The sequence below is a fragment of the Atheta coriaria genome, unplaced genomic scaffold (genome assembly GCF_025399875.1).
Source record: "Atheta coriaria isolate IRGN ID8LTWV9N9 unplaced genomic scaffold, Caltech_Dcor_3.1 hic_scaffold_1_pilon, whole genome shotgun sequence".
NCBI classification, from domain to species: domain Eukaryota; kingdom Metazoa; phylum Arthropoda; class Insecta; order Coleoptera; family Staphylinidae; genus Dalotia; species Dalotia coriaria.
In genome coordinates, this window is record NW_027045443.1 from 2,642,744 (window position 1) to 2,654,173 (window position 11,430).

The 11,430-nt window shown below is 46.0% G+C and overlaps 4 protein-coding genes across 7 annotated transcripts; 3 read left to right on the forward strand and 1 right to left on the reverse strand.

Annotated features, from left to right (window-relative positions):
* The first annotated feature begins 167 nt into the window (after positions 1 to 167).
* Shmt (serine hydroxymethyl transferase) lies at positions 168 to 2,734 on the forward strand. Of its 2 annotated transcripts, none has more exons than XM_065302165.1 (4): positions 168 to 341; positions 1,007 to 1,245; positions 1,311 to 1,456; positions 1,568 to 2,734. In XM_065302165.1, exons 1-4 carry the CDS (start codon positions 294 to 296, stop codon positions 2,623 to 2,625), a joined length of 1,491 nt encoding a protein of 496 aa, XP_065158237.1. In that variant the 5' UTR covers positions 168 to 293; the 3' UTR covers positions 2,626 to 2,734. The 2 variants fall into 2 exon arrangements, with proteins under 2 accessions (XP_065158237.1, XP_065158246.1); XM_065302174.1 differs by lacking the exon at positions 168 to 341 and adding an exon at positions 655 to 813.
* Positions 2,735 to 2,777: 43 nt separating this feature from the next.
* LOC135791760 (uncharacterized) lies at positions 2,778 to 3,385 on the forward strand. Its single transcript, XM_065302287.1, has 2 exons — positions 2,778 to 2,913; positions 2,972 to 3,385. Exons 1-2 carry the CDS (start codon positions 2,832 to 2,834, stop codon positions 3,328 to 3,330), a joined length of 441 nt encoding a protein of 146 aa, XP_065158359.1. The 5' UTR covers positions 2,778 to 2,831; the 3' UTR covers positions 3,331 to 3,385.
* Positions 3,386 to 3,452: 67 nt separating this feature from the next.
* Hrs (Hepatocyte growth factor regulated tyrosine kinase substrate) lies at positions 3,453 to 6,049 on the reverse strand. The gene is made up of 5 exons (XM_065302072.1): positions 5,804 to 6,049; positions 5,637 to 5,721; positions 5,078 to 5,579; positions 4,898 to 5,014; positions 3,453 to 4,834 (listed from the first exon to the last, which is right to left on the reverse strand). The coding sequence occupies exons 1-5, from the start codon at positions 5,838 to 5,840 to the stop codon at positions 3,554 to 3,556; spliced, it is 2,022 nt and encodes a 673-aa protein (XP_065158144.1). The 5' UTR covers positions 5,841 to 6,049; the 3' UTR covers positions 3,453 to 3,553.
* Positions 6,050 to 6,465: 416 nt separating this feature from the next.
* LOC135791603 (uncharacterized protein CG5098) lies at positions 6,466 to 10,432 on the forward strand. Of its 3 annotated transcripts, none has more exons than XM_065302045.1 (4): positions 6,466 to 6,656; positions 7,092 to 7,257; positions 7,547 to 8,989; positions 9,049 to 10,432. In XM_065302045.1, exons 2-4 carry the CDS (start codon positions 7,186 to 7,188, stop codon positions 9,916 to 9,918), a joined length of 2,385 nt encoding a protein of 794 aa, XP_065158117.1. In that variant the 5' UTR covers positions 6,466 to 6,656; positions 7,092 to 7,185; the 3' UTR covers positions 9,919 to 10,432. The 3 variants fall into 3 exon arrangements, with proteins under 3 accessions (XP_065158117.1, XP_065158132.1, XP_065158124.1); XM_065302060.1 differs by having other exon boundaries at positions 7,562 to 8,989; XM_065302052.1 differs by lacking the exon at positions 6,466 to 6,656 and adding an exon at positions 6,706 to 7,003.
* Positions 10,433 to 11,430: the final 998 nt, after the last annotated feature.

The following is an 11,430-nucleotide window of genomic DNA, read 5'->3' on the forward strand; positions in this document are numbered from 1 at the left end:
CTTTGTAATTTAATAGCGGCATAAACGCATCATGCGAGCAAAGAAAATGCTTGGGCAATTGATTGTAAATTGCGTAACGCGCGCGACTGATAGAGTTTAACGATTTGACCCAGCTTAATAAAGGTTAGCGGAGCCGCGACGATTTAAGTCAATGAGCGCTCGATTTATTTCTTTTCCGAAAACCGTCTCGCGGCTCTCCGACCACCTCACACACCGTGGGGTTAATTACGCGCCTCGCAAACAGGTTGCGCGATTTTTCGTTGTTTACACGCTCGTGAATCGAACTGGTTTCGATGCTTTCCCGCGCTAGTTGCCTTGCCGCACAGTTATTTGCAAAGCCGGTGAGTACGCACACGTTTACTTTGTTAGGTTTGAAATTTTCGCGAAAGCGCTCGAATTTTTTAAACTAACAAAGCCGTTAGTGACGGTTGCAGAGCGTTTCTCTATTTGCGGAATGCATTTATTCTTATTGGCAATAATAAGTACTAAACGTAACCGGCGTGCATTCCTGCATCACAGTATCGTCTGTTTGTGGTGTTTTTTTTTTCAATGTTAACAAACGGTTAGATGTTAGATAAAACGCATCAATCATATGCTGTAGCTGTGGCCAGTTTCGAGTTACGTAAATTGTTTGTTACCGAGTCAATCTTCGTCAACATCCACGGGTTATCGTAGTTGTTCGCGTATCGCCAAGATAACAAACAATGCTTGCGACATGACCGGCGTCATTTATCGAGTTTAAATTGCGCTGCATGAGTTCAAGCTCATTTTATTGCCATTCGTTCGGCAGTGCGCAATCACACCGCCTATCTCGTAAGAAATCTCGTTCAACATTGTACCACATTGTACTCCTGATTCGAATTAAGTTTCAAATTGAAACGCAGGTTATGAAACAACCTGTTGATAACAACTGATTCACACTCACCGATTCCAAGAAAATTCATTGTTTAACACGCTTATCACAATTGTTATCGCTGCATAAATGAACGCAAATGTTTGTCGACAGGTTGCCCGCCGTGTACTCCTCCAACCCGCAGCCAACATGAGTGGTTACATGAAGAAACTCCTCGACACCAATGTCTGGGACAACGATCCGGAGCTGTACGACATGATGAAGTCGGAGAAGAAGCGGCAGGTCGGCAGTTTGGAGATGATCGCCTCGGAGAACTTCACCACGCTTTCAGTATTGCAGTGCCTTAGCTCCTGCTTGCACAATAAGTACTCGGAAGGGTTACCGGGACAACGGTAGGTTAAGTCCAGCCATATTTTTAATTTTTAAATTAATTTTTTTGTTAAATTTCTCTTGGCAGTTATTACGGTGGCAATGAGTTCATTGATCAGGTGGAGATTCTTGCACAGAAACGTGCTTTGGAGGCTTATAACTTGAATCCAGAGGAGTGGGGTGTGAATGTGCAGCCCTACTCTGGAAGTCCTGCTAATTTTGCAGTGTACACAGGTATTATGACAATTTTTTAACTCAAAACTATCGAAATCATGCATGGATTAAGGTTTTTCTTTGATAATTTCATGGAAAACTTAGTTTTGATGTAAATTATTTGAAATTCAGCCGTTGCGGACCCACATGGTAGAATTATGGGCTTAGACCTTCCTGATGGTGGTCATTTAACCCACGGTTTCGCCACACCAACGAAGAAAATCTCCGCCACCTCGATTTTCTTCGAATCCATGCCCTATAAAGTCGATCCCGTGACTGGACTGATCGATTATGCACAGCTGGAGAAGTCTGCGAAGCTCTTCAAACCGAAAGTGATCGTCGCTGGCGTCAGTTGTTACTCACGCGCGCTCGACTACAAGAAATTCCGCCAGATTGCCGACGATGTGGGCGCGTTGTTATTCAGCGACATGGCACACATCTCTGGTCTTGTAGCGGCTGGTGTTACACCCTCACCGTTCGAATACAGCGACATTGTCTCCACAACCACGCACAAATCCCTGCGTGGTCCTCGTGCCGGCGTTATTTTCTTCCGTAAAGGCGTACGCTCTGTGAACGCAAAGGGCGAGAAAGTTATGTATGACTTAGAATCGCGTATTAACCAAGCAGTTTTCCCCGGTCTGCAGGGCGGACCACACAATAACACGATTGCTGCGATTGCCACCACTATGAAACAAGCAAAGACGCCTGAATTCAAGGCGTACGCCACTCAGGTAGTTGCTAATGCGCGACGACTTGCGTCCGGTCTGCAATCGAAGGGATACAAAATCACCACCGGTGGTACCGATGTTCACATGTTGTTAGTAGACTTGAGCAATACAGGTGTGTCCGGTGCCAAGGCTGAGTATATCCTTGAAGAGATCAACATCGCTTGTAATAAAAACACCGTACCCGGAGATAAAAGCGCTTTGAATCCGTCCGGATTCCGTTTGGGTACCCCTGCGATCACCACACGTGGTTTAATCGAGAAGGATATCGACACCGTTGTTGATTTCATCGATCGTGGATTGAAACTCGCCAAGGAGATCAGCGCCGTCTCAGGACCTAAACTCGTCGATTACAAGCGGGTGCTTCATGAGGATAAGACTCTGTCGGCGAAAGTTCACGCACTCAAGGCTGAAGTTACCAAATTCAGCGAGACCTTCCCGCTGCCTGGACTCGAAGAGTACTAAAATACATAAATCTCATTTCTATATCACTATTGTCAAACAAAATTGTGTACAAACATGTTAAACGTGCCTGAATATTTTGTTAAATTAAATAATACGGTTGTCAAGTCGACGATGTTGATGTTATCAGTGACAGCAGCAGTCACTGCATTGCGGTAGAATTTAAGCCGAAATTGTGACGATATGAATCTCTTCGATAGTATGGTGTGATGAGTACAAAAGACAACCAAGAATTTCAAAATGCATTACAGGAAATCGTCATCTATGCACCGCTCCTTCCAAATCCCTATGGTAATTATCGGCGCGTAGTCGTCGCCATGTTTAATTCCGACTTCTTCTCTATTCGTAGACCGCGTGCGATGCGTGGAATGGGTGCGCAGACTCTGGGGAGTGGCAGACGACAATCTAGAAAGTAGTAAACAGCGCAACCTGTACATGCAATTCCTTCGCATCCAAGTGCGCAATAATTTTCTGCACAGCGTCTTCCTGCTACCGCCGCCCCCTGAAAATGACAAGCTATCTCCGTTGCCCGAGGCCCTGGGCGCGTGTTTGCACCGGGCGATGCCATCACTGCCACGCACGGGGCCGATTGCTCCGATGATGAAGCATAGTTCTCCGGACGGCCGCGCGTTTATCTCCGCGCAGCAAATATCCGGTGGTGGTGTATTGTGCTATCTGGCCGTCAGCCCCAACGGATTTGATAACTGATCAGCAGTCGCATGATATAAATTTTATGTTGTAACAATAAATATGTTAGAAAATACCGAGGGTGACATGGCCGACGAAATTTGTAGCCCGCAAACTTTGAGCAGAGATAAAACAGCGCCATCTTGAATTGCATGAAATAATTTTTATAGTATTGCATGAATAGTACATATCGGTTAGCATACTGAGCCATCAATAATAAATGCTCGACTAAGTCGGCCCACGTCTAATCAAGAAAGCTGATCAATTCACCGGTCGCTGTCGACTCATCCTTCGGCATCTGCGGACTAGCTGGCGGCGCGCCTGGCTGCATATTCTGTTGCGGATGCGGCTGGTGCTGTTGTTGCTGAGGTATCTGCGGCGCATACGCCATACCACCAGGCGGCATCATCGCGTGATTAGACATCATGGCCTGCGGTGGTGCTTGCGGTGGTCCTTGTTGATTCATAGGACTCTGCGGCATCATCGCTCCCTGTGTGCTTTGCGCGCCCGGCTGCATTCCACGCGGCATGCCGCCCATCGCGTGCGGAGCATACATCATCCCCGGCGGAGGATACGCCGCATATGATTGATGCTGCGATTGTGGCGCATGCTGTGGATGCTGCGCATGTTGCTGATGTTGAGCATGCTGTGGATGTTGCGCGTATTGTCCCGCATGCACCGGTGACCCAATGTAGTACTGTCCGGGCCCCATCATATACTGCTGCTTCTGCTGCTCTTTGCGCATGTGCATCTCACGTTCTTGTTCCTGAATACGTTGCAGTGCTAGCTGACGCTGATACTGCAAATACTCCTGCTTCTTCTTACGCATAATTTCCAGTTTATGCGCCATGAGCATCTGTCGCTGCAACTCCGCTTCCTCGGCCTGACGACGCAGTTTCTCACGATGTTCTTCCCTCAGTGCATCGAGCGCTGCGCGCGCATCTTTAACCTGCGTTAATTTATCCTGCAAACGCTCGTAGTACAGCCGGCTATCATCGTGTTGTTGAATATACTTCAACAGCTTGGAATGCATCGCGGTTATATTCATAAACAGCGTTTGCACGCTGCTATCGTTCGCAATGGACCGACCACGACTGGAATTGCTCTTCATACGATTGATGAAGATCTCCACCTGCGTCTTGAGCGTGTGCACGAACTCCTCCAGTTCGATGTCAACCACACCGTTTTCTTTCAGACTGGTATCACTGTTAGTGATGTACGGCGCTGTAGCTTGCACAGGCGGAGAAGCCGCGGAGATGTCAAGCGTAGACTCACGTGTATCAAGCGGGCGATTCTCCCAATAGGGGCGGTTCAAATAACGCGCGAGTTCGGGATGTTCAGGAGACGGAGTACGGTCCGCCACGGACACCGCCGGCTTGGAAATGACAGGTTCCTGCTTGAAATACGCGGAGGTCGCGCGCATCTTTTCTTTTTCCTTTGCTTCGGCTTCGGATTGACTCAGGGCGAGCGCCAGTTCCAAATCTTCGTCCTCACGAATCTCCTGCTCGGTTTTTCGTGGCGGAGCCTTTAAAACAAAACAAAAACTATTATACCATCCAAAGGAAAGAATAGAAATTTCATTGCTTACTTGATTTTGTTGAGCCAGAGAACTCTTCAAATACTCCTGATATTCTGGATCTTTAGAAGTCGCCGGTGCAGTGCTCGGTTTGTTGACTTTATCAAAACAAGCGTCGCAGACACGTACCTAACAAACAATTCACTCTCATTAAACAATTTACCATTTCAATTCAGTATAAACACAAATTACCTCCTTTTCAATGCCGAATTTCGGCAGAGTGGAAACCTGCGCCGAGCACTGGTTGCAAAACACTTGCCCGCATGCACGGCAATGATGCTTGCGATTCACTAAGGTGAAAGCAGCGCGACAACGATGACACACCTCGCCGTCAGCCCAAACAGGCGCCGAGTCAGCGCTGAACATTGCGTCAGATTCCTGCAACTCGGGAAACTGATAGCCTTCCGCCTTCATCACGTTCATGGTCTCCTTGAGCGCGCTGTACATGGGAATCTTGCGGAAGGCGTAGTTCCACGCCTGGATCAACTCCAGCAGCTTCTTGCGCACGTCGTCATGCGTCGTTGTCTTCACCAACTCATGCAGCATCTTACAGTTGGCCGGCGTTGTTAGTTCGTCGTGGAACGCGCTGCCGCAGTTTTTCACCATGCTTTCCAACAACACGACGGCGAACATCGCAGTATGCGGGTTCGGTGCATTGAGCCTCTTTTTTAAGCTTGCCAATGCACTTCTTGGTCTGCAATTTGAATTTAACTCAATATATTATCGAATTTACAGAGAAATAAGTTCTTACGTGACGTCGTTTTGCCGTATGGCGTCGCATATCTGCATAATCGTCTTCCAGTCAGGCTCCAGCAGTAGATAGCTAGTGGCCTTGTCTACGCATTGAAAGAAAATCGTTTATTTGTTGGAACTTGATCAAGGTACAGTTTTTAATTAAGTAGCTTAATATATACATACCGATAAGTTTCTCGATACCCGTAGAAACGCGAAACATGATACCGTTTAACACTACAGCCCGCTTGCGAATTGTTGTTGCAGTACGCAGTATTAATGAGTTAATAAACGAATTGCGCTCGCGACAAGCTTTGTGTTATGATCGTTGTATTGCCCTGACTCATCCAGAACTCCTCGACCTTGAGTCAGCTGATGGTGAGCTGTTCACTATTTGACACTACGAGACTAAGAAGATGGCCGACACTGCAATTGCTGGAAAAATTTCCGCTATTATCATCAATGCTAGAAGTGTGGAGCACAATTGTGCGTTGAAATTGATTGCAAGGAGGTATTTGAACAATTTTGTGTAGGAATATTGCTGATATAAAACGGAATGATTTAAATAAGAGACACTTTTGAAATTGTTAATTTCTTCGCGCAACACCAGGGGGCGCACGTGGCAAGATATTGACGGACTGTCAGAGCGTTTTCTAACAAGCATAGATCAATGTTAACAATTGCAAATTTATATAATTTATTCTTAGTTTAGCTATGAAATAATTGTGAAACTTTTGTTGATAATTGGAGCTGGTTTTAAGAAGTGGTTTAGCTTTGCACGAGTAGGATAAATGATTGGTTTTGTTTAAAAGTGATGGTTTTAGTGGGTTTACCACAAGATGTCACTAGCATTGCCGTAAATGATAGACAACCCAGTCCGCCATTGTTCGTGTCCGCTGCATTTACAAGCGACGGTCGACGCGAAGGAAATTGTATCGCCCGGAATTGATTGTACAGCGCTTGTGGTCCGAGCTTACTTCGCACTGATGATGGCCGTATGGAGAGCGAGCGCGCCGCCCCTCGAATGATGCCGAACGCCGTGAGTCCCGTTCACAATTCCTAAAAAGCTACCCGCGAGCCATACACTACACACACGGCGCACTCACATGCATGCAGGCAGGCGACGACATTCATCATTTTTCAAAACGTCGATGCGTAATGGCCAGCGGCGGACGCCGCCGCGGCCAGCCGCCTCGCACATGCATGCGTGCCGCCGTAATCTTTCTCAGTGAAACTTATTCATTATTGTCATGCATGCACCAACAGTATCAAGTTTCAAATTATTGTGTTGTGAATAAGCGATTATTGCGCGTGAATAAATATACACGATGTTTTGCATGTTGTGTACACTAGTGACACTACGTCAAATCGTTACTTTGTTGAAAGGTGTGTGGTAGTTATAGTTAATTTGTTGCTAAACTCGAGCAATTCCTGTTTATTTGTTGGGCGGTTGTGTGAAAAGTTTTGTTTTTAGGTAATGGCAACCAAGAGTTGCCAGTGAGGAGGAGAGGAAGCTGAGGAAGTGGAGTTCATGCTGACTTTGTGCTGAAAATTAAGTTGTTTCAATTATGTCTGGAGGGCCACCACACCATCCACACAACCGGCTACCGGCTGGGAACACTGCCTGGAATCATCTGCAGGTAAATATAATGATGATCTATTTCAGTGGTGGCGAACTTACGTTCCGCGGATCATAGTGTGCCATGCCATGCTTTCCATGGCCTATGATATTTACGTTTTTTTGTTAGTCTTTTGTTAATATTTTGACATTCTCTGTCAATTTTTTAAAACAAATTCAAACAACATGGACGTCGACGGAGAAAAGGTTCGTCATCGCTTAATAATTTGCCGATTGCACAAATGCGCGTTTAGTTATTATTATTTTTTATTATCATTTGGTGAGTCGTTACTTATATCTCCCTCCCTAAGAAATACCTCTTGCAGGTACCTTTCTTCCCGCGCCAGCCTCAACTCGCGCATATGTCGAACGAACATCCCATGATGCACCAGCCGACCTGGCACACGCCGACGACAGAGCCGATGAAGGCGCCGCACTCTCACATCATCAACCTGGAACAGATGCTGTCCGAGCGGCCGTATTTACGGCAGGCGCCTGGAGTCGACTTGACGTTGGCGCGCAACACCCACAACGGAGACATGCCCGCTGCGCCCATCAGCCTTAGCGTACGTGACACCAACAAGATCAACAGCCTCGCTGCCAGTGCGTTGGAGCGTCAGGGTGAGCTCACGAAGTCCGCCAGTCCGAAACCGGCGAGTCCGCCGGTCGCTGCCAAGACCAAGAGCCCCACGCCCGAGAAACAGCTGAGTCCAAAGATCAAAAAGGTGAAGCGCGTTGATTCCATCCTTGAACGACTGAATCCTTTACTGGCGGATGGAGAGGTGACGCCGACAGCGACGCCCATTATCACCACCTCTACGGGCACTGGCGCTGCGAATCCGACGATTGTGGCGGCGCCGGCCACCAATTCATCGCATGATGAGAACAGTAACTCTAGTAGCATACTCAATGTACCCACGCCGCGCGAGGAAGACGTTGTCTCGCCGTACAGCAACGAGGACAGCCTGGATTCCAATAAGAGTCGGCGTAGTCGTAAGCGTAAACCTGCGAAGACCATGAAGGTAACCAAGGAGGCAGAGGTGCCGCCAACGCCTGAAACTCTCGATTCCGCTTTGACTGACACTGCAACAACGCACGTGAATCAAAAACGTGTGAGCAGTACACAACCGACCAATCCTAACCCTAGCAGTACTACTCCAACTATCACGGAGAATGTACAACCTGCGAATGAGGTAGAGACTGTGGTGGAACACGATGAACTTAGGAAAGACAGTCCTATTGGACAGGATAGTCCGCGGAAGACGCGCCGGAAAAACTCGTCAGACGATGAAACGATTGATAAAATCGCTGCGATGGTGGATGATCTCGTCAGCAAACCACATGAGGACGAGACCAGTTCACCCAACGCGACTGCAACGGTGCCTACCACTTCAGCGACTCCCAGTGCGACCATAACACCCATGGTGACGCTTGCACAAAAGAAGGACTTTATTGCAGTGGAGGATAAACTGGAAGAAATGTTCGCTGGTTTGGAAGACGGTGGCCTGGAGGATTTACGAGATCGTCCTATGGATGGGCCGCGCAGTTTGGGCTCGATTACAGACTTGTTGACCTTAACACCATCGACCAGTCAGGAAAAGGTGTCATCCACGAGTAACCTGGACGTAACCAGGAAAAAACCTCTGCGGAAGAAGAGGAAACTTAAAGGGAAGCAGCTGAATGAAAACGCTAGCTCTAAGAAGAAGAAAGCAGGCGGCCTTAAGACTACAAAGAAACAAACGTCTAGTAAAAAGGTAAATAAATGAAAATTATCTTAAATATATTGTTGAATTTATCGCCTATGTTGTTGCAGATGAATGGTAAGGCGAAGTTTGACACGGCGAAAGACGTGTACGCTTACGATTCGGGCAGTAATGCATCCAGTAGTAAATCGCGTGGTCCATTCGTACATATTAGCGGCCCGCGCGATTCTCCACTAAGCGTGAGCGTAATCAATACGCCAGCGAATGATGAAGATGGCGATTCGAAAAAGTCGACCAAATCGAAAAAGTTCCACGACGATGGCGATTTTAGGCACAAGGTACGCTCGAAGGGCTTGCACTCTAGTACCCTGAGTAACAAATACGACGCGCAGACGAAAGACGCGTCGTGGATCTGTGCGTTTTGCAAGCGCGGTCCGTACACTGGCGAATTCAGTGATAACGATACACATTACATGCCCGGTGATCTCTTCGGTCCGTATGCGATTACGAGCGAATGCAGCGAGTACAAACGCCGCCTGCATGATCCCTACGACAAGTCTTTTAAGAGTAAGAAGATTTCCCGCTGCCTGGATGCGGCCGCTTCGGCTGGCAAGCCGAACAAACGCGGTCCGAAACGGAAAATCTCGAGCGGGGCAGACGTAGCTGCGCAGGAAGCAGCACAAGATGTTGAATTAGGTATCGCGCGATTAGAAGACGCCACGTATGAAGTATGGGCGCATGAGGATTGCATCGTCTGGTCGCCGGGCGTCTATCTCGTTGGGGCGAAGATCGTCGGGTTGGAGGAGGCGGTGTGGACGGCGTCGAATGTCGCGTGCGCGCGCTGCGCCAACAAGGGCGCGAACATTTGCTGCCTCAAACGAGGCTGCACGAACGTGATGCATCTTGGATGTGCGTACCTCGCGCACTGGAAGCTAGACGATGAAAACTACAAGTCGTTCTGTTCGGAGCACGCGGTGTAAATTATACCGGCGTGCTCGCGGATTATGTGATCTGATACTGAAGTTGCGGACATTTTTTTGAGAATCAATGACGCTTACAAGTTGTTAATTAACGAAGGGTTGAGTAGTGTGGAGTGTGAACTAAATAATTTGCTATAGAATTAAAATGAGTATCATTTCTTGTTTAAATAACGTCATAAAAGATTATGGCTTGACTGCTACTGCGCCTGTGGGGGCACGATGTTCATTGTGTTTCGTAGCAGTGGCATATTTTCTTAGACTGTGTTGATCACGAACACGAACTGACAAGAACACGAATCTTGCAAACAGAATATTTGATATACATAGGACTTCTAGGGAACAAACAATATCGGCGAATTGGCACTTTAAACAATTTGAACTGGCAAGCACTGATCCCATGTGAGTAACATTGTAAATCTGTACATACTTTGTAAAAAATTACATGGCTCGATTGGTATGATAATGATGTGTAATGATGTGTAATCGATATATATGTTATAAAGAATTGTTTAAATGGTGCATTTTGCTTGCGGGCGCTGCGCAACTTAGATAGGCGCACACGTAGCGATGTGATTCGTTTGTTAGACCAATGAATTTGTTCACATCTCGTCGAATTTATTCTTAAATTGTGATGTACTCGTAATCGGATTAGTTGGCGCAGAATTCGTACATGCTGGGGGTGGTATATGAATTTATGTGTCGTATCTGTTGATCGGTTCGCGTGTGACACTCGTTTTGCGCTCAAGTGTTTGTATAAAGTATTCGGTGAGTGGGTAACAAAGAATTGCGATATTTATTTCAGATGCGATTACCATTAACTTAATGCATTTTATATTAATTGGCATATTATAGGTACGAATGCGTATCAGTTAGGAGATGCCACCAAAAACTCGATAAGACTATAATCAATGATGAAGAATGTTACAAAATCGATGACATTAAATACAAAACTTTAAGTGAATGCAGACCTATGAAGAATAATAAATAATTGTAAGTGTAAATACTACATATTTTCGTCTCAGTCATTTAGAATCGTAGAATGTGTTACAATTCTTTTAGTTTTACTTTCGGTGCGGTGGAGAAGCGCGTGCACTGCCATACATGACACGAGAAAGATAGTGCAATAGTTTTACTTTTTACTTATTTACGAGCAGATTTTCAATAAAATTATACATCTCATCAATTATTCACAATCCATCAAACGATTTTTCAATAGTTTTGATTCATAATTTATTACTGCGTGAATTTTTGTTATAATTTTGTCAGTTTTTTTTCATTAATTATTTAAAAAAAGGTCTTGGAAGTATTAAAACGCACCTTGTTTCTTTTAGAAATGGATGTGTGTGTGGCATACAGTATACTGTTAATTAATGAACAATGCCGGCCATTAAAGAGCCCGAAGTGTAAGATAACACAAAATAGTTCAAAACTAAATCTAATTGTCACAAATAAATTTTCATATTCGGCTCGTATTGTTCTACGTTTATTTCTTTGTGCTATATTATGTTTTAT

Bases quoted from the DNA above. Each gene is read 5' to 3' on its own strand.
- Hrs (XM_065302072.1), bottom strand. From the start codon at position 5,840: ATGTTTCGCGTTTCTACGGGTATCGAGAAACTTATCG. The intron at 5,722-5,803 runs GTATGTATATAT...TTCAATGCGTAG, and splicing joins GGGTATCGAGAAACTTATCG to ACAAGGCCACTAGCTATCTA. The intron at 4,835-4,897 runs GTAAGCAATGAA...TTTGTTTTAAAG, and splicing joins CTCTGGCTCAACAAAATCAA to GCTCCGCCACGAAAAACCGA.
- LOC135791603 (XM_065302045.1), top strand. From the start codon at position 7,186: ATGTCTGGAGGGCCACCACACCATCCACACAACCGGCTACCGGCTGGG. The intron at 7,258-7,546 runs GTAAATATAATG...TCCCTCCCTAAG, and splicing joins CTGCCTGGAATCATCTGCAG to AAATACCTCTTGCAGGTACC. The intron at 8,990-9,048 runs GTAAATAAATGA...ATGTTGTTGCAG, and splicing joins AACAAACGTCTAGTAAAAAG to ATGAATGGTAAGGCGAAGTT.
- Shmt (XM_065302165.1), top strand. From the start codon at position 294: ATGCTTTCCCGCGCTAGTTGCCTTGCCGCACAGTTATTTGCAAAGCCG. The intron at 342-1,006 runs GTGAGTACGCAC...GTTTGTCGACAG, and splicing joins CACAGTTATTTGCAAAGCCG to GTTGCCCGCCGTGTACTCCT. The intron at 1,246-1,310 runs GTAGGTTAAGTC...TTCTCTTGGCAG, and splicing joins GAAGGGTTACCGGGACAACG to TTATTACGGTGGCAATGAGT.
- LOC135791760 (XM_065302287.1), top strand. From the start codon at position 2,832: ATGAGTACAAAAGACAACCAAGAATTTCAAAATGCATTACAGGAAATC. The intron at 2,914-2,971 runs GTAATTATCGGC...CTCTATTCGTAG, and splicing joins GCTCCTTCCAAATCCCTATG to ACCGCGTGCGATGCGTGGAA.